This window comes from Balearica regulorum, chromosome 1 (assembly GCF_011004875.1).
Source record: "Balearica regulorum gibbericeps isolate bBalReg1 chromosome 1, bBalReg1.pri, whole genome shotgun sequence".
NCBI classification, from domain to species: Eukaryota; Metazoa; Chordata; class Aves; order Gruiformes; family Gruidae; genus Balearica; species Balearica regulorum.
The window spans coordinates 63,962,691-63,983,572 of NC_046184.1; the positions used below are offsets into that span (position 1 = coordinate 63,962,691).

At 37.5% G+C, this 20,882-nt stretch overlaps 1 protein-coding gene across 1 annotated transcript in view; it reads right to left on the bottom strand.

Moving 5' to 3' along the window:
- BRAF (B-Raf proto-oncogene, serine/threonine kinase) overlaps window positions 1–20,882 on the bottom strand; it is an 88,787-nt gene that overhangs the window by 12,981 nt on the left and 54,924 nt on the right. Inside the window, exons 8-18 of the mRNA XM_075755461.1 lie at window positions 19,631–19,790; window positions 17,983–18,019; window positions 13,647–13,783; window positions 12,838–12,955; window positions 12,039–12,123; window positions 9,577–9,753; window positions 8,037–8,083; window positions 7,373–7,491; window positions 6,464–6,595; window positions 3,626–3,760; window positions 2,583–2,736 (exon numbers count right to left, since the gene is read on the bottom strand). Coding sequence (XP_075611576.1) covers window positions 2,583–2,736; window positions 3,626–3,760; window positions 6,464–6,595; window positions 7,373–7,491; window positions 8,037–8,083; window positions 9,577–9,753; window positions 12,039–12,123; window positions 12,838–12,955; window positions 13,647–13,783; window positions 17,983–18,019; window positions 19,631–19,790 — 1,301 coding nt within the window. The remainder of the gene's footprint in view (window positions 1–2,582; window positions 2,737–3,625; window positions 3,761–6,463; window positions 6,596–7,372; window positions 7,492–8,036; window positions 8,084–9,576; window positions 9,754–12,038; window positions 12,124–12,837; window positions 12,956–13,646; window positions 13,784–17,982; window positions 18,020–19,630; window positions 19,791–20,882) is intronic.

The window sequence follows — 20,882 nt, forward strand, 5'->3', positions numbered from 1 at the left end:
TCTTTCTCTACTGAGATACAGGGAAGTAAAAAAAATAAAAAAAAAAAAAAAAAAAAGAAATCTCACACAGCATAAACTGCCCCTCCAGCAAAGAACCAATAGGTATCTGTTTCTAAACAATATAGCTGAGTTGCATCTTAGAGAACACTGACCAAAATCCACAGGTGTATTTAGGCATCTTCATCCTACATATGTTCCAAAATCTGATTGAAACAGTAATTACACACTACAGAAGTTAAACCCCAAAATACCTTTATGACAGATAAAGTTAACAATCCACAAAAAACCCAGCCTCCTTTTAGGCTTCATAAAACGTTTAGGGAGAACCTAAGCTCATGTTATGGCCATGGATCCCAAACTGTGCTCAACATGTAAGAACAGGTGACACAGGAAGAATTCTAATGCATTGACTATACAGTAGAAAATGAGGCCAAATGAGTCTAAGGATTCTGCCCCCCCCCCCATAACTGTAGTTCCTGTAGCACAGAACAACAATCTTAACAACAAGGAGGAAAACACTACTCCAAGGAATGACTTGTTTGAACTTATCCGGCAGATCTGAAAAAGAGTAAGCCTGGGCAGGGCACTGATGATGGTTCTGCACTCTCCGTAACTCCCCGTGTGGTTAAACCTTTTCTGTCTGGGATGGCACATTTCCAGATTCTGCAGGAGACCTAGCAGCATACTCTTGCTCTTACTGAGATGGACATTGTAGGCTGTACTGAATACCATACCTCAAAGCTTAAGAAGCATTCCTCCTCACTGTCTAGAATAATTAAAAATGAATGAGGGGAAAACCCCCCACTTAAGTCCTGTTTTCATTTTAAGATAAGCCTGCCAAAATGAGGTGAAGCTATCCGAAAGATGGGAAACATTTTCTAAAACAATAACAACTTTTGTCCTCCATAACTATTTCCATAGAGATAGATTTCAACAGCTGAATTTTCTTGACTAACAAAATGAGAAAAGTTAGTTCCCAAACTGTTCCAACAGCCGAAGCCAAAAAACCCATTTGAATCCAGCCAGAAAGTGTAGAAATTGCCTACATCTCTTCGAGCTCTATAACTCTGCCTCCTGTTTCAAAAGGCTCAGTTGCCAGACAGCAGAAAAGAAAACCTTTTTTGAATTCCTAATTTCAAAAACCTATTGCTAGCAACATGCAAACTTCTCCATAAGTATGTAAATCAGAAGCCATTAAGAACGCTTCTGGCCCTTGAAGTCCTAACAAGAGCAGCAATAGCTTGCTTCCAATGCAGAAGAGTCTGTGAAAATTAATACCTTAGCAGTTTAGAACAAACAAAACCACATAACTAATTTCAAAATATGCAAGAACACAGTCAATAACATTATTGTTTTCATATCTGACATCAAAGACTGATATAACCTGAACTGCTACTCCGATTCACCTGTTCCAGAGGAATGCTCCGGAGAAAAATACGTCCTTTAAAATGAGCTGACAGGATCTTGGTAAGGTGTCTAGCTTTCTCAGTTAGATACCTAGTCTAACTGATTCACCTCTAGTCAAACTAGCAGCTTCTATTGTCACTGAGCAGAAGCATGTTCAGTGGTATTCTTAACAATATTAAAGTAACAAAAACATTTCATTTTAACAGAATTCATGGTCTAATACTGACTCCATGAAAACAACTGCTTTTTCAAATCCTCTTTTCCTTTTATGGGTGTTAGCAGTCTCTTTCTCTTAAAGTATTTGGTTATGCTTGAGATTTAAAATATTTTTTAAATTTTGAAAGTCATGCTAATTGCAAGATACATGCACCATTACCAGTAATATTGTTGCAATTCAGCAAAAGCAGATTCAGACTTTCTATGTTGCATTGTAACAGAACATTTTGAGATGGTCTAAACTATAGCAGGTCAGAGCATTTAGGCAAAAATAGAAAAAACCCAAACCACAACACCACTCCTCTGCAGGAAGAGATGTTATCTAAAGAGCACTATTTTAAACTTCAACTTTCAAAATAAGAGTCACATGTCACTAAGGTCTTTCTTTGGATTCTGTGTTGTATCTGCTCACTGTGGCTGACCACAAAAAGTTTTGACTGTGCTCAGCCTTGAAGCTAAGTTTATTTTTGCAATTGTTTACCACATATGAGTAGTGTTACTAAGTGAGGAATCTAAAGCCTATTGCTCAAACATAATGACCTCAACTGAAGTAAAAAACCCCAAATAACAACAGCTTAAGTAGATTAAAATCAAATATATACTCCTGAGTAACTAATTCCAATCAATAAACTAGGCAAAAATGACACAGGCAAGCAAAAATGACACCCAACAACCTTAAGAGGATTTTTTGCTTGTTTTGAAGTGACTTTTCCCATTTCTCTTATTTGACCTTTTAATTCTTCTTGTGCCAGCTGTTCCCAGGGCATTCCTTACGAACACAGACTTTGTGCTCAGGACATTCGATGCCCGCTGTTAGGAAATGAGTCTTCATCCCCTCAGTAAACCTTAAAAACATAGCTGGTAGGAACTGAGAACGTACACGCGGTTTGCACGCACAGGAACACACCAGCCCACAGACACACGCTTTCACATTTCTTTTCAGTGTACTGGAAACCCACCGTATCCCCCTGCTTGGATGGGTGTTTTTGGAGAAGCACAAGCATATAGACTAAAATCCTCTGTCTGGAAGCCAGCCCGGTTTAATGAGGGCTCAGATGCACTGCGGTGAATTTTTGGCAATGACCGGGCCAGAAGCTCAATGGAGGCAAGAATCTGAAACAAGCAGAAAGTAAGTGATCAAATCTGTTGTTCCAAACTTGTAACAATCTCTTAAAACCAAAAGGCGGAACATCAATTAACTACAGAAAAATATTTATACACAAAATCAAACAGAAACTTCTAAAAAGAGATTACTGTATTGCACTCTGATGTTTACATCCTCAACAAGCTGAAAAGGACATTTTGGGAAGAAACTGTCTCATTTTCCCCTTTAAAAGGGCATACTGATTTCGCTCTGTAAGCATAATGAATATAGTCGCCTTTTACTTGCCTCCTTGTTTATGCAATAGTACCTCTACCTACCATCACTGCAAATAAACACAGCTTTGGCAGCAGTTTGCTTAATACCATTTACTAGACAGTCAGCAGGGGGAGCTCCTTGTTTTTCGAAAATGACTTGGTTACATTCGAACAAGAAAAAAAAAAAAGGTGTCGTGTCCTGCCCCCCTGCCCCAGCTTTTAGAATCCAAACCTTGCTCAGCAGGCATGATAAATCAAGTTTTGTGACAAAACTATGAGTTTCCCTTCATAACACTTGGGGGAGAGCAAGGAGAGGGGTATGAAGATTTCTGACAACATCCACAACAAATTCTAATTTGTGTGTCCAATTGCAATTGTTACTTTCACTGTCTCCCAGTTAAAACTTTCTCCAACGCAACTGCTTTTCCAACTACGCAAGTCATTTTAATACCTGCTTTTTGAATTGAAAATGAGCATTTCTAATTAAACAGCACTAACCAGGTACTGAACCAGTACTCTTATGAAATCATTCTATAGCACTAATCAAAAAAATTTTGAACTGGCCAGTGAGTTAATAACTGATCTTTATTTTTAATATTTGAATTGTAAAGTCTACTGAGAATGAAAGAGGAACATTTCTCACCTGTGGAAAAAGGGGTCTCTCATCTCTTTTCTTTTTTAAGCATTCTGCCATTAGTCTCTTCATAGCTTTTGGACAGTTGCTCCGTACTTTGCTGAGGTCTGGAGATAGGTATCCTCGGCCCACCATAAAAATTATCTTTATTTAAGGGGAAGAAAGATGAAAGAGGAAGAAGATGACTCCATAATACAAACAGTAACAAAAGATGAACATTTTGCTAGACCATTTTAGTTCCAGCAGCAAGTTTTCTGCTCCCAGGAAACACTAAGAAACTTGGAAATTTCAATACCGGATAGAGTAATGCTTGCTAACCTATTCAGTACAGAGAAAAAATTAGATTTTTCCTTCTCCTCCTAAGAGAAATTTCTGTGAAACTTGAACACTAGTAAATGGTGACCATTTTTAGCAATAACCATCTAAGGAATGATTCTTCAGTGTCAAAAACTGTTACAGAAACAAAAACAAGCAACTCTGTGGCAGGAACAGAATGTCTAAAAATAAGTATTCTGTAAAAATAAATATTCTGTTTTATATTATAAGTCAACAGCAATTTCATACTGAAAGGTATTTTAGAAACACACTTGAACCCTAGATACTAAAAACATTTACCTTTTGAGAATAAATTCCTTCATATACTTTTCCACCACAAAAGCTTATTCTTGACATTTGACCACCTTCCCAACCCCACCAAAAAAAAAAAAAAAAAAAAAAAACCACAGAAGAAAAAGAGAAACTGCCTCTCCTCTGCAGAGAGGAGACATACAGGCTTTGTATTTTTCCTTCAGCATGGAAGGCTTGTATTTCACCTAAGGATAAAACTTAAGCATAAAACAAAGTAAACTAATAGCAAGCAGGAAAGCAGAGCATAAATATGGTTAACACTCTCTTGGATACATAAAAAAACCCCAAAAAACCAAACAAACATCATCATGTCAAGCCAAGGTCAAATGCAATGTGGTTTGAGTACCGCAGTTGTGCTGACACTAAAAAGCCCTTTTCAAACTAGCTAATCAAAGATCCATTCACGCTGCAGCACATAATCACTAGCTTTTCTGAATCTCAGACAGACCCAGCAGGTGTATTACACCTTATATTTAATGAAATGTAACTATTTCATATCTTGCCACTAGGGGAAAAAAAAAAAAACAAAACCAGAAAAATCCCACATCTCAAGCAAGCTATACATGTTATTTATACTAACACAATTCTGGTCCTTTTTCAACTTTCTGATTCAGTCGCATCTGTGTTGGCATCAAGAAGGAGTATAAACCTCCCATATGGTTTCTTTAGAAATCCCCATGTGCCAGAGCAGCATTTCATAGTAAAAACTTGTCTATCTCATCCTTTACCTCTGCTGCAATGAGACTTATCATATTCTAGAAGTTACTCTTTTCTAAATAATTACACTATTTAAGTTGAAATTATTCAAAATTCATTATTATTTATGTTTCCAATACTCTCTTTACAAATAACATAGGGACTAAACTTTTATTTTAACTAGAGAAAAGAGAATATCACTACAAGAACAGTCCTACTCTGCCTAGAAAAATCTGTTAAGGTGACAGAAACACTCTGAGGTATAACAAGAATAATGCTTTGCTCACTAAGATTCTTAGTTACATCATGGTAGCTGATGTAGACGCATTAGAGTGAGAAATATTTATGTCTTTTCAGACAATAGACTGGGAGTGACAAAATTCAAGACACATTTTACACGTTGGCTTCACTTGCAATTTTAAATTTGTTTCAGCACTCAACTGTGAGCACCTACAGCACTGGGTTCATCTTTCAAATCTCAAAAGGTAAAACCAAAACAATGCCCAAATACTGCTTTTAGAAGGCTATATACATCTGGCCAGGAATCTGGACATTTCCCTTCTTTCAAAAGGCAAAAAAATTTTAAAAGTAAAAAAAAAAAAAAAAATCACAATAAAAAAAGAAGTCACTCCAAATTTGATTAATTGGGATGAAGTGTTCTGACAAATATGGAAGCAGCCTTATAAAATGGCATTCACAGATGAACGTTGCTATGGTTGCAATTCTCAAGTACTGACAGTGAAAAAACAAGGGATGCGGACACAGATACAACATAAATATATCACCGCCCAGACATGGAATAGCTTACACCAAAAATCTTGATGCACAGATACTATTTTGAGATTAGACAAAGAAACAATGAATCAGATATGCCTTCGCAAATGTGCCTATCCTGTGGAGATATATTACAGGCATGTGGTATCATTAGACTTAAGGAATTTTGTTCACAATTAAGTTATCTTCTTACAGGATTCACACACTCTGAAAAGTCATATACTCCAAGCAAGATTTGAGAGATGCTGATATCCTGAAATTCAATTAGGTGGTGCATGTATTTCTCAAGATTGAAATGAATATAAAACATTCAGTGAGATGATTGCTGTTCCATTTTGTCAATCCTGTTGCCAAACTATTATTCGGTGCGAGGAGGGGCAGGGGGAAGAGGAATAACTGAACATACAGAGGATCATTTTGCCTTTGCAGAACTATTCTAACCTAGATTACTATTAAGTGACCTGCTCTCTCCCTAATAAGTATCCTGGCAACCAGCTCAGAAGCTGAAAATCTATACTTTGAAGTACAAAAGAACAAAAAAAAAACCAAAACACACCCTCAAGAGAAGCAAATTGGTGCTACGTGGCTGAGGTGAGGCAGATCTAGAAAATGTAGAAACGTAATCTCCTAACATCAGAATCAGAAACACAAATCAAACACACAAAATATCAGAACGTGCGCTTCACAAGGCTGAACTGATCTCTGTTTAAGGCCACAGCTGACTGAAATCAATCCCTTCCCTTGCCTTACCTGGTCCCTGTTGTTGATGTTTAAGTATGGTAACTGTCCAGTCATCAATTCGTAAAGAACAATCCCAAATGCATACACATCCGACTGAAAGCTATATGGGTTTTTATCTTGCATCCTAATAACTTCTGGTGCCTGTACCATAAAAGAAAAGAAGTAGTTTTTATTTCACCATGTCAGGCTGCACCTCATGTACCAGGAACAAAACATGGACTTGTCCAGAGTGTAACAGGTGCAAGGCCCACTCTTGCCTTCAGATGTTACCAGGTCCTAATATGGAGTGGATTTTGGTATAAATCTCAAAATCCATCGGTTCAGTTTAGCTTGGTGATCCCTTTATTCCTCTATGACAGAGCAAAATTACCTTGTCCAGGCTGAGAAGCTATTTTGAAACTAGAATTATAACAACAGTGAAAACAATGCCAACTAACAGTCTTCCATTTTTTTTCAGGGAGGAAAGGAGAAAGCGGAGCTGCACAGGAGGTTGTAACTGAGACTTAAGCAAGCTGTACGACCTCTTGAGAGTAGCCACGCTTGAATCCTTAAAACTTAAGAGCATCTTACTGTCACATGAGCCAGTTCCTCTGCTCCTTTGCAGGATGTTTGCCACGGCTTTTCTCATCTTTTCGTCAACCCTGGATTAATCACACCCTTTCTCCTTAGCCACCATTTTCTTTTCAGTTTAAACCTCAGAATAAGGGATGAAGACACTAAAGATTTTTTGCTGACTACTGGAAAACATATGTTTAAATAAGAACTGAAAAGCATTCATTTAGTACTCCATATTACTGCTTGTTTTTTCCAGCTTAAGACAGTTTGTATATGTCAGTGTGCTGGAGGGATAGTCATAGAAACTTTGGCCAAAGGCAATTAAATTTGTCGAAACAAACGCACCACTTCCCCCTTGCTTACCATCCATAGAATAGATCCAGACAACTGTTCAAACTGATGGGATCCACTCCATCGTGATTTCACTGTAGCTAGACCAAAATCACCTATTTTTACTGTGAGGTCTTCATGAAGAAAAATATCTATGGGGGAAATGTTAAGGGAAAAGAAACAAGTAGTACCGGTCCTGTCCTACACGAACGATAAATTACTACAAATTTGCAACATTAGACATAACGGTTTTCACCACCACTGAGGAAGGTTTTCATAGAATACAGGTTCTAAGTAGCCAGCATGGTGAATTATGGAACTTCAGGCTTACATAAGTAATGACTGGGCCAGCGTTGAACAAACCATGGCCCTGGTGGCTTTTGTGAAATGCCAAGTACAAGAAAAGCTGAAAATACTTCATGAGTGAACTGGCATAATCTTTCATCACATGTAGAAACCAAATGATGCAAAAATCTTTGTGATACAACAAAACTTGCTACGTTACTGCATTCACATCAATAGACATAGTAAGTATTCCTTACTTTACTACTACTATTACCCTTTCTCAATGAAAATTCAATTTGGCAAATATTCATACATGAACAGCTTTTCACATCAAAACATTCATTTCTGGCAGAAAAAATACCACAACAAGAATGCTGTCATGTTTCACAACCACATCTTTGGGAAAGGATACTATTACTCTTGAGGTCTCTGTGGATGATTGACTTGGCATGCAAATAACTGAAAAGGAACATCACAGATTAGATGGGTTAAATGATATTTCACTAATCAACAACTCAAAATTCACCGTATTACTGAAACACAAATTCAGTAGATATTCAAATTGTACATATTTATCAAGGTGGTAAAATTTCAATTACCCATGACAGTTCCTGCAACAGTTGTGAGGGGAAAAAAAAAAAAAAATAAAGCTTAGATTTCCAGCTCAAACCTGATGCTACTGAAGAATGAAATAACAAATATGCACCAGCTTCTGCTTCTCAGTTCTAACTCAATATTCAAAATAAAAAGAACTTCAGTAGTTTTTGGCATGCAATTCAGTGCTGAAGGTTTTACCTTCCAGCCTTAATGGCGACTGTTAAGACCCCTTGCAGGCTAGTCATAGCTTTAGGTAAAGTGTTTCTAAATTGCAGGAGCTAAATGTGCTTCCAGTCTCAGTGTGTACTCAAGTATGCTGACTGCTTTTTAGTATGGGACTGGAAAAAAGATCCCCTAATTGCAGACTGGATAAACAGATTCCAGGGAACACAGAGAAGAGTACTTGCCCCACAGCATAGATATAGCCTAAATTAGGCAATTAGTCTCCCATGGCTCTTTGTTTAGTCAACGAGATTGGCACAAACCTGCTGCAAAAGCCCCAATTTATGTCTCTGCTTTGAATCACGCTCATGAAACAGCTTCAGCATCTCCACTACCTACAGAGGGAGCCTGGGGAGATGAGCAGGCTAACAGAAGGCTGAAGCTGGCTGCTGCAAACACCTCCACACCTCTTGACTGAAAATGTAATAGAATACTTACTAGAAAAATGGCACAATTAACTGCAATCATCATAGCAGTTTTCCAGCTGGAGGGCGATTTGTCTGATCTTACATCAGTGTTCTGATTTTGACACACAATATTAGGCTAGTTTTGTAAATTCTAACCCGCTCAATTGCCCTCTATGGGAATAAGGATTACTTACAGTCCTTAGAACCAAATAGGTATGTTTTCTTCAAATGCTGAAATCTATTATTTAGAGAGCTATGATACTTATAAGAAAGGAGAAAAACCAAAATCGATTCCTTCTGCTAACAGGGCTGTCTGCCTTCTGCATTATCTTACAGGATTCTGTCCTCTTGTTCAGAGGGTGTTTCTTTTTAAACTATGCTTTACCTCCTACCATAGGATGATCTGCACTGTGAAGATCGTAAAGCCGGGAACAGAAATCTTTGCTCACAAGACTGGAAGTTTAACTACACTGTAATTATCTTTATTTACTATCTAAGACTATATTTCTTTGATGATTTGTATTTCCTTATGTTCCAAAAAAAGAACACAAAGTCTGTTTTACTAATCAAAATAATAAACACTTAAGCAAACGCTTTGATCAAGTCAGGACCCTGGGCTTGGCAAAATGAGCAGATAGCTGGCCTTATTTGCCAATGACAGAGTGCAAAGGGGATAAGTAAACATTGCCCCAATGCTCATTTGCAAACAAGTAGTAAGATACTTACTCCATGCCTTGTGCAGTCTGTCGTGCAATATCAATTAGTTTGATCATTTCAAATTTGGTCTCAATGATGTGTAGATGGTGATATAAGCTGGATCCCTCACACCATTGTGTAACGATAGCCAACTGGGGTTTTGTTGAATAACCCATAAAAAGCAGGATATTCACATGTCGTGTTTTCCTGTTGGAAGAAAAAAATCAGGAGGAAATCAGGCAGATCAGGAAATCAGGGAAAACCCAGGCAGATATCTCACAGTCTACGTATAGCTTTCCAAACAGAAGTTGTTGGGTCATCGTCACCTTTTACTAAGATAACATGATAAACCTGTTGTTAGATTCAGTTTAATAAGTTATTCCAGCAGTTAGCTCTTCTTATCATAATGACACGGAATATCTATTCTGGAGTAAGCATCGCTTCCTCTTGCTTTTCCAAGCAACCCAACCCAGGACTGCTCAGAAGATGCTGATACCACTAGGTCCCCATGGGACAACAACAGTTTGCGGGCAGATCTGCTTTTGTGTAACCCCAGTCCAGCTATGAGATGTTGCTGCTCAGGAGGAGGACATCCAAAATCAAATTCCAGTCTCAGAGGCTTCCAGAAAGGACAACTCTTTCATTCAGAAACCAGCACCACACTTCCTTGACAAGGCTTTGGTTTTTCTTAGTGCTTTATTTGACAAGAATTTCGTACTCTCTATGGATCCATACAAGAAAGGATGGAAACAGGTATGAAAACTGTACCTCAGTAAGGTTAGGATATGAATTTGTTTCCAAACAGCACTGGGAGAGACTGGATTTCATCAGAGATTTGGTCAGATTAAATCAAACCTATTTCAAAAATGGAGCAACTCCAGACAGAAAAACTTCACAATGAAGAATGTAGCATTATCTCAGTAACATTCAAAGCCTGAAAGAATTGACTGATATGCTGTGAAATCTGAAAGATTCTCCTCACCCTCTAGGGAAAGTCAATCACATTCTTATTGTCATCAAATGCACATGAAGAACTAGATACCTCCAAACATACCAATGAGACATTACAAAGATGAAGTACCTAAGAATTGGGGAGTATTTCCTAGCTTTCCCAGGGTCTGAGGAAAAATAAAGGCAATCTTCTTCCAACACAGCTCAGTACCAAAGGCAGTCAGCTCACTGTTGATGAAACCTGACAGACGAAGCTTAAAACCTGTGGTAGCTTCTTAAATCTATGCTGCTGCTGAAGATGGCAGAGCTCTATCTTTTCTTACATTAACAAAATAACATGGGAGCCTAGAGTGAGAATCCCTTTGTCGTCTCAGCAATGCAGACTAGAACAGTTCTACACTATGTGACTGTGCCTTCTTAGGTTCAAGGGTTTGTCAAGTGATGCTGAGAGTAACTGCTGAGTGCACAAAAAATAAACGGTTTCTTGCAAATCCTACCTCAAAGCTAAGAGAGTAATGATGAAGCATAATGGAAAAGGCACAACTACAGGTAAATCTGGCTTGTTTGGGTCAAAGGATAGGACAATTGACTATTTACTGTAAGTGCTGAAACGATCAACAACAGAGAAAGGCTGGACTGCCAGCAGAAATCTGGACTAGGTATGAAATAAAAGACTTGATTCCATGAAGTTCTCCTGAGCAGGTATGTCAAAAATATGCAGAGATACCCAAAGTAGCATGCCCCAGAAAGCCTCTACCTCCACAACTATGGGCTTAGAGTTTTCAGAACTAACATTTCCTGGGGAAAAAGGCTGACCATCCCCTTTTCACTGTGTAGCTTATTGGGGATGCTCCTCCAGCACAGGCACCCAGCTCAACACATCAGTTTTCCAGAGGCAAAAATTCTCAAAACAGAATTATGCTCAAGACTGCTGAAGATTGTACTTGCATGCTAATGGTCTTCCTCAGCAAATAATCTATTCTATTGTGTTGATGGATCCTCTTTTAAGAGCTGAACCCAAGACAAATACTTCCTCTGAGCAAGTACAAGCAGCAGACATGAGAAAAGGAAACAGAGAAGTGACTTTGAGAAATACATTTAAAAAAATCTCAGAGAGAAGTGAATGCTACTGAACAGAAACTATTAAACAATGGATAATATGAGCAGTGCTGTAGCTCAAACCCAACAATTAGTCATGCTCTCCTTCAATCTCAAAACGTGGATGAGAGAAAAAAATGGCCTACAGTTGACACTTAGGCTTGACTGTGCCCTGGGGGTAATAGAATAGCAAAAACCAGTCCTATCTTGAGTATTTGGACATACATATCTCCACAACATAGGTGTATAGACAAATGCATACAGAGGAAGGAAGAACTAGCAGTGGATACAAAGAAATATTTTTAAATGGCAAGTTATATTTTCTGCCTAACGTATCATCATGGAGAAATAAGACCAATGTGTTCTAATGCAAATCTAAAATTCAATGATTAATGAAGTATAAATCTACAGACATTATTTTATGCCATTAAAAATATTCTTACCTGAGCACTCCTACTTCATTTTTAAAAGCCTGTAACTGTTGAGGTGTGGGTGCCGTAACATTCAACATTTTCACTGCTACATCACCTTTAAAATAGCAATTTTTAAATAAGTGTCACTGATACGTATTCCTCTAAAGACAAAATGCTATATAGAGCATTAGAAATATTGAGATACACTATTTTCTAGCTTTCTTGAAATAAACCACTACAATATTAAAATAAGTAAATATTCTGTAAAATGTATAAACATTATTCTTATTGTGCTCTGAGAAATCCTAACCAAGTCAAAGCTTTCCAAATACATACTTGAAGTCCTCGTTCATCAAGATGGATACTTTGGCCTTTCTAGTAATTATGTTTTAACTTTATCCTAATAATTACTTAATTCAGAAGAACATGCAAGAGTTGAGTTTCTAAACAGTTTGAAGTTCTAACATTACTTATTTAGGTCACTACTTATTAAAAATCATCTTTATGGCCTTTTCAGTGGACTCTCCCCAGTATGTCCATGTCTCTCTTGTACTGAGGAGCCTAGAACTGGACCCAGCACTCCAGGTGTGGCCTCACCAGTGCTGAGGGGAAGGATCACCTCCCTCGACCTGCTGGCAATGCTTTGCCTAATGCAGCCCACGATACCATCAGCTTTCTTTGCTGCATGGGCGCACTGCTGGCTTATGTTCAACTTGGTGTCCACCAGGACACCCAGGCACTTTTTTGCGAAGCCGCTTTCCAGCTGGGTGGCCCCCAGCAGGCAATGTTACTTAGTTAAGAATAACTGTTTGCCGTGATGGCCACATACCATGCCACTTTCCTTTGTAGACTGTTCCAAATGATCCAGATCCTATCCTTTGTCCAACTGTGATCTGTCCATCTGGTATCTCCCAATCATCACTTGAATCCCGTCGACCAAGAGTTTTCTTTATATATATGCATAAACGACAAAAAGGAAGAAAGCGAGTGCATTAATTTCTGTGAAAACAGCTCCTTTGTTAAAGATTCAGTATCAGCATTTCATATCATTAAAGTCCTAAAAGAACTTTCTTTTTCAGGAACTGCATTTGACTTTTCAAACCAGCCATACACAAAACCTCAGCACACAAGTATACTCAATTATTTCCTGGCATGAAATGTTTGCCACTGGTTTCTGGCAGTGTTAAAACCAGTAAATATTAAGAAACTCTTATCAAAAAGAAAGTCTCATTTGTTTTTCAATTCTTAATCATAATGCTAAATTGTGAATTAAAAAAATGCAGACATTTTTATGTATTGCTACATTTGAAAGTTCTCTAGTGATTCTCAAATTTCATGAGTCACGGTTGGAAAAGTTAAGCTGTTATTTGAAGGGAAGCTGGCATTAGAATATGAAGCACACCAAGACATTTGGGTGCAATGAAGTAAACGTGAGTATAGTCAATTATTTAAATGATTTATATATCAGTCCCACAATTTCAATATTCCATTATTTATTGGTCCTTGATCATTACTATACTTACCTTGAGAATAACTTGGAAGGTGCTGATGAAAGAAAAGCAAGAGGAACATGGTTTTGCAGTATTTCTGTGCTATGAATATACCATACTATGAATGAAAATAACATCTTTCCCTTACCATTCTATTTCTGTCTTCTGAGGATGAGGATGATTTCCTTTCCCGTTGGGGTCCTGGTGATTTCTGTAACGCTTTCACATTGGTGAGTGACCCAGGCAAAGAGGCAGGAGGTGTTGCAGACAAACCTGCCGTTGAGCCTAAATTTCAGAAACAGGATAATTTTATCTATAAGAAGCCAGCTTACAAGAATGTATTGATATTAGGTGCAAGAATTGTGTTTAAGATGCAGTATCTCCAAACATCAATGTAAATGTTAAGAGGGAACAAACATATACTAGGAATATTGTCCTAATATTAGATCAGTGCTCAAGTCTTACATTTCAGGAAGAGACAAGTCTATAGCAAAAATCCCTGTATACCAGATAGTCCCCAGTCTCTTGATCATGAATTATCAGAAGGACAATGTCTCTTTAAATAGAAAAAAAATGAATAATGTATTTTTTAATTCCACCAATTTCTTTGAGAAAAAAAGTAGTACCATTTTAGTTAGCAGCAGCTACCTCTCAGATCTCTTGTAGCTAACCTTTTAGGGACCAAATAAATAGCTGAAATACTGTACTTTGGAATCAAAATAGACTAAGTGCAAAAAACTGAAATGTTTTCTAGTTGAGTCTCCAAGTGCCACCTGAAAACCATTTGGCTGTTTTAAAGCTATCTTTTAGCAGAAAGCTCTTATTTAAAAGTACATATTAGACTGTAAAAAGGATTAAAAAAGAACAAGTACTTTAGTTAGCTGTTTGAAGCATATTCTATTAACTACAAAAAGAACAGTACATCTGTAGCCTATATGTTATCTAAATAAAACTATGCAGGAAAACATGGCTAACAGAGCTGTGTTTCAGAGCCTCAATGGCTCTTTACAAATAGAGCACTTCAACTAGACACTGCTTTTTAAAATACACCATAATTATTTGTAACAAGGTTATGATGACCCTCCCAATGCAAAGGACATAAAATAGGGTCAACTGTTAATTAAATTCATGCTGCTCCGCTGAACAATGTATGTCATTGTACAAGACCTCCAACATTCCAATGCTTTCTCTCACAGCAGTGCTTTGAGGAGTGGTAGAAGACAACACTACTCCTCGTAGTCCTTCAGAAGCCCCCTTCTTACCAAAAAAGTGTCTCCTAATGCCAGCTTGAGTTCAAAAACTGACTTTGCAACTTTTTAAACTGTTGTTTGAGTTCAGTGACTCACTGCGTGCTAATTTATCAGACTATATATATCCATCACTGCTTGTCCTCACTGAGCTAAAATCCATACATTCAGAAGTGGAAACACAAAATAATGACATACCAACACATCAAAAATAGGATGCAGTATCCATAAACTTTGTCCCTCACGCTAAAGCAACAATAATGATGCATATTGGGCATTCTAACTACATTTACAAACAGCTGGACACCAGTGACCTAAGGATGGACTTTTGTTTATATTGTTACAGTCACTAAGCTGTCATATATTTATTATACTATTTGTCTGAAATCACACATATATGGAATTAAATGTATGATGTTCCTAGAACATGAGCAATTTTCCAAAAGTTTACTGGGTTACAGACTTTCTCTGTAATAGCAAAGCTCTACAGAATGTGTTTTCTTTAGAGGTAACTAAAGTCTCCTACTTACACTTTAAAACCACTATATAGAAACACTAGCACACTATTCACCCTTGACCAAAAAGGCTTACAGCACACGGTAGAACACAGTTAATCTGTTCATAATAATACCAGATGGCCTGTTTTCCAAGTTATTAGAGTAGAATACTTCAGATAATGTTGGACTTAAGTCATTAGCTTGGACTCTGAAGCTGTACGTAACGTATTCCATTCTGTAGCCAGTTTGCCTGTTGGGAACACCTGTCTTCTTACAAAGACTTCTGGAAGAACTTTGCAAGTTCATAAGGTGAACTGCTCTTGATATATTCTGAAACAAAAGTCTTTGAAACAGCCAAGATGGTAGCATTTGAAAACCACACTACATGCACTGAACTACCCGCTTCTACATGTATATGCATATACACAAATATTTACATTTCATGCTATTACTAAATAGTTGGTTTCTCCAGCACACGAAATCCCATGGAGTTTTTTGGGGATTTTGTGCAATACAACAGATCCATTGACAGCTTTAGGCCTGAATTACCCCCAGAGTCAATGATGTGAAAATGGAAGAGTCTTATTTTACATGGTACAGGACACAAACAAATACTCCCTGGAAATTTACTAACTACATGGTCTAAAACCATCTAGGGCCCCACTGTGGTGTCAATAGCACATTCTCAAAATGAAGTATTCGTTGAAAGTTGACATGTCACATTACTTGAAAAGCTTGAGACCTAATAAGATATCAATGGAAATGTTTGTAATTCACATTTGATTTCCTAGATTACTTTTCAAAATAAAGAATATTAAATATACAAAACTGTTAAAGCACTGAACTGACTTAAACTGAACAGTCAAGGAAATTCTAAGTTAAGGACATCACTTTGTCTTTAAAATCACTGCAATGCAATCCAAGGACCTTCGTTTTGAAAAATTATGTTAAGGTCCGCATAAAACCCTCAACTATGAAATTCCTTGCTTTTGAAGATTTAAGTCAGACTTTATAGTCATTTTCAAGCGTGTAAAGGTGAAAGTGAGTATGTGTGAAAAGCACATTCAAAGCATTCCAGCCAGGCCAAGCAAAAACCAGAGGTGTTTTGATAAAACTCACACACTTACATACACATGGTGTGAGGGTGAGGCACAAACAGCATCTGTGGTTTTACTTATTTTGTTTGGGTGAAAACAAGAAAGAAGAGCCCAACTACCTCTGAACACTGGGCCAGGCTCAAAATCAAACACTATTTCACTGGGGACAGAATGAAGGAGGGGACTGGGAGTCCGGGATTGGTATTTCCGAAGACAGCGCATCAGCTGGTTCAAAGGGGCTGTTAGAGAGAAAGAGACGGGCAGGCAGAGACAGAAAGACAGACACATAGAAGAAATGAAAGAAGTCATGGGAAATAACTAGGATGCTTTGACTCCTATTCATAGATTGCTTCTGTTCTTTGAAGGAAAAAAAAAAAAGTCAATTACTAGTAACACTGTTTCAGGACTGGGAATAGCCAATTGTTTTCAGATGCCAAGCAGACAGTTTATGATCAAAAGTTAAAACCAACATGATAGCACAACATTTAAATGCTGGACAAAATGGGCAAAACTGTAGAGAGCCACGCCTATCAACACATACAAAAATACTGGCAACTTTAAATTAGTAGGCTTGCAGGATTAAACAAAATTTCTTTTCAAAAAGCGTTCTATTGCTGGCATAAGAAAAAACAGCTCCAAACACAACGCAGTATGTAGGTACCATCCTACCACCTACCAGATTTGGATGGGAGAAACATAGTCAGTGAGAGCCCACAGCACAAAACCTTAGAGATCAGGATAGAGTGCACTAAGGTAATTCAGACTTTACTTATGGCTGAAGCAAGTTATAATTAGTAGATGACGACTGTGTTAATGATTTGGAGTTGGAAAAATCATCATATGCCCACTCAACTATTTCATTATTTCTGTATTATTTTTATATTCATAGGAATAAATACAGCACATAAGAAGCCCTCTCAGGACCTTGACAGCCAGTGCGAGAAGTGACTTAACAGGCCCATGCATAACACATGAAGAAAAAAAAAAAAATCTTCTGGCACTAGTTCTGACTTAACTGTGAATTAGGGCTGTGTATTACTGAAGGAAACATAAAAAGACCTGGCTTTAGTGTAAGGTCCTAACAACCTGGTTCCAAGAGTAGCACAGGCATGCAGTACAGCAAAGCAGCATCTTCAGCAGGGGTAGAGGGGGAGAAGAACCGGAGTGTTTCATGCTGCTTTAGGATGCAGCAGTTCATATGGAAGGTCCATCTACCATGTTGATGGTTTTCAAAGAAAATCCCCATTGTTTCCATGAGTGGAAAGGTAACAACAGGCATGACAATCTTTGAGAGAGAGTTGGGAAGTTGTAGCATACCTGCGTGCAGCCACGTGAGTGAACGAGTGTGTGTGTGAGAGAGCAAAAAAAGTGACAGTGCAAGACAATTTTAAAAATAAAAAGCTAGATAACACTTGAAAACTTTTTCTCCTTCCGTCTCCCCCACTCCCAGAATGACTGGCAAATGACTCAGATCTTTGTCAGACAAATATTAAGTTCATGGACAAGCAAATGCAAATTCATTTTTTGTTCTAGTCATATTTTCCTTTGTGCCTGTGTTTTGTAGAAGGAAGTATAACAAAGGGAAGGGACAGAGCGGTTGTGTAATTAAATACAGGACAGTAACTAGTTTAAACACTACTTACCTCCCTCTCCTCGTAAACTCTGGTTTCTAATCAAGTCCTATAAATAAATTTTAAAAAAGTGTTTAATTTATGTATTGTCATTTACATTCCAGAATCAATTCAGATTGATCAAATTAAGAATCCATAACCTCACATGTTGTCCATGAAATAAAAGTTGTTTCCTACCCTGGCTTTCTAATCGTAGCAACTCCAAAGAACTATTTATAACAACTACTAAACTTTTCAAAATTATTTGCTTTAAAACAGCGTCTCTCTGTAGTAAAGTGTAGTACACCACTCGAAATAGATGCTGACGTGAAAATACCGATTTAAACATGCAGTCGGTCAAAATGCATGAAAAAACATCCAACCAAACATTCCAGTTACAGTGTTTGTGGCACAAATTATTGGAACTGTCATATCAGAAGCTGGGACACCAATTTCCTGTACTGAGATACATCAGTAAAATGAGTTCTGCTTAGTTTTTTCTTGTAACAAAGCACCTCATTTGCATAGCCAGGCGCACTCTGTTCTTCTCAGAAATGACTAACTGCAAAAGGTTTCCTTCACTTGCAATCCACTGTGAACTGAGAGTATCTTTTACAACATATTCAGACTAAAAGCAAACTATACTAAGGATTTTCTAAACAGAAGATAATTTAAAAAATTCTAGCAGTTTCCCTCTGTATTTCCACTTTCATCATCTTTTCTTTTTCCTGTTACACAAGCATTTTATTCCTTTATACCCCAGCACTGCTGTCGAAAGCACTGGTCCTGCCTCTCTGCTGCACCACTGCCATGCATCATATGCAAATGTCTACGCGACTATTCTTAATACTAAACTAACATTTCACCTTTCACCCAGCTCAGGTGCAAAACCGATTTTGTGCCTCAGCGTCCAGGCAGACTTTGAGACTGCTCGCCTGACAAATGATTAATTTCTAGCAAGTAGACTTAAGGGTAAAATACAAGCTGTATATGTCAGCGAAATTAGAAAGAGGTTGTTGCGACCAACATTTTCAAAGGTCCTAGTTGCCTTATATCTATTATCAACCATTATTATTATTTATGATTCAGCATCCAGAAATCTAAAAACTGTGCAACACGAGTTAAGTGTACCAGTTTCTGAACACTCCACAAGAATGCTCAGAACAATATATACTGGGCTTCTGAAATCCTAAGGAACATTCAGTAAATCTGAACTCAGCTTACTGCAATAATTTAATTTTCTTCAATGCCAGAAATATCACTTGAATTACAAATATTAAAAATCCTTATCTTGCATATAAAAAAATGCTTAACATATAATTGTTTGCAGGAGTAGTTACTGGCTTACATATTCTTAATGCTGTGGTAGAGCTAGTAGCACGAGCCTTGGGACTAATGACCAAAAAAAAAGCAGTGGTTTGTGGTAGAATGTTTCTTTGCAAATGAAAGGACAGGACTGTCAAAAGGCAGCTTCTACTTTTGGAGGATGGGTTATTTGCGTTCTTACAGCTCTCAACAGCAGAAGTGTCTTAACGTGGGATCTATGAAGATCCTGACAGATCACCAAGGATTTGCTTAGAAACACAGCACTCGTGTGTACATGTGATAAATTTAATGCACTGATATTCACAAGGGAAATATCAAATCTACTATTCCCGATCCCAACTTTATTAATACTTACATCAATATTGACTGGCTCGATTGTATTGATGTGAACATTGGGAGCTGAAGAGGATCGGTCGCGTTGCCCAAATTGATTCCGATGGTCTTCATCTGCTGGTCGGAGGGGCTGTGGGATTGGAATGGATTTTGAAGGAGAAGGACTAGGGAGAATTGGTGGTCTGAGAAACAAAGTCAAGGAAAAAGAGGATTTAGGTCTACAAATGGCTTCAAATACTGCATAGTGGGTGTGGTAAGTCCTTTTCAACTATAATAATACATACATTAAAAAAAACTGATCTAAAGGCCTGCATAAAAACAATTTTTAATGAATGATCCCTACTCCCCTACGATCAATTGCAACAACCCTCTGCTGCACAAACTACCTAATTACATGGCTGTGAAGTGTTCTGAGTTAAAACAAAAAAGCCTAACATACCATACCAAACTACTAGTAATAAATCCTGATCTGAAAAATTCATGTAGCCCAACATGCATTGCAGATAGCAAGATAATCTGCAGTTTCCTCACTTCAGAGTTAATGCAATACACTCTTTTTTCATGGCAGCCCATTGAGAACTAAAAATGCTTAATATCACACAACAACAGCCAGAAGATGTCACGAAACAAATTGTATGGATGAGATTATTGCTCAATAAAGAAAGACTGAAAATTACATACTGGTCACTCAACATAATTAATTAATGTTATCGCCAATGCTATACAAATTATTGATACTAAAAATAAACATGTCACCTCTTAACCTCAACGTTTAAGAAATAACTTTGAATAGTGCAACGTTTCAAGTGTTATTTACAGTGAGACAGTTAGGCAATGCAATAGATTTGACTTGAAAGGTAAGTGTTCAGACTATACAGACACATTCTCTGAAGAAATACAAATGCTGCCAGTCACAAATGTAGATAAAGTCTTTAATTTGTGGTATCATGAATCATATATTTAAAAGACAAAACATCTAAACACTTGCTTTTTCATTTGTAAGAATGTCATTTTTTAAACAAAATAAATGGATAAACGAAGTACAATAAATTGGCATTTATCTCTTACTCAAGGTCAGTCAATTGTAAGTGTAATGATTCAATTTAATGGATATAAGTCAAAAGGTCAACGAGAAACAGCCACCTTTGTCAAAGACAACTTTATGTTAAAATATACATCACATCTGACAACAAGGTTTTCGAACTTACAGAAAAAACATCTCCTAAGAGAGGAGTAGAGTCCTCCAGCCATTCAACTACTCATGGGTTCGTTAC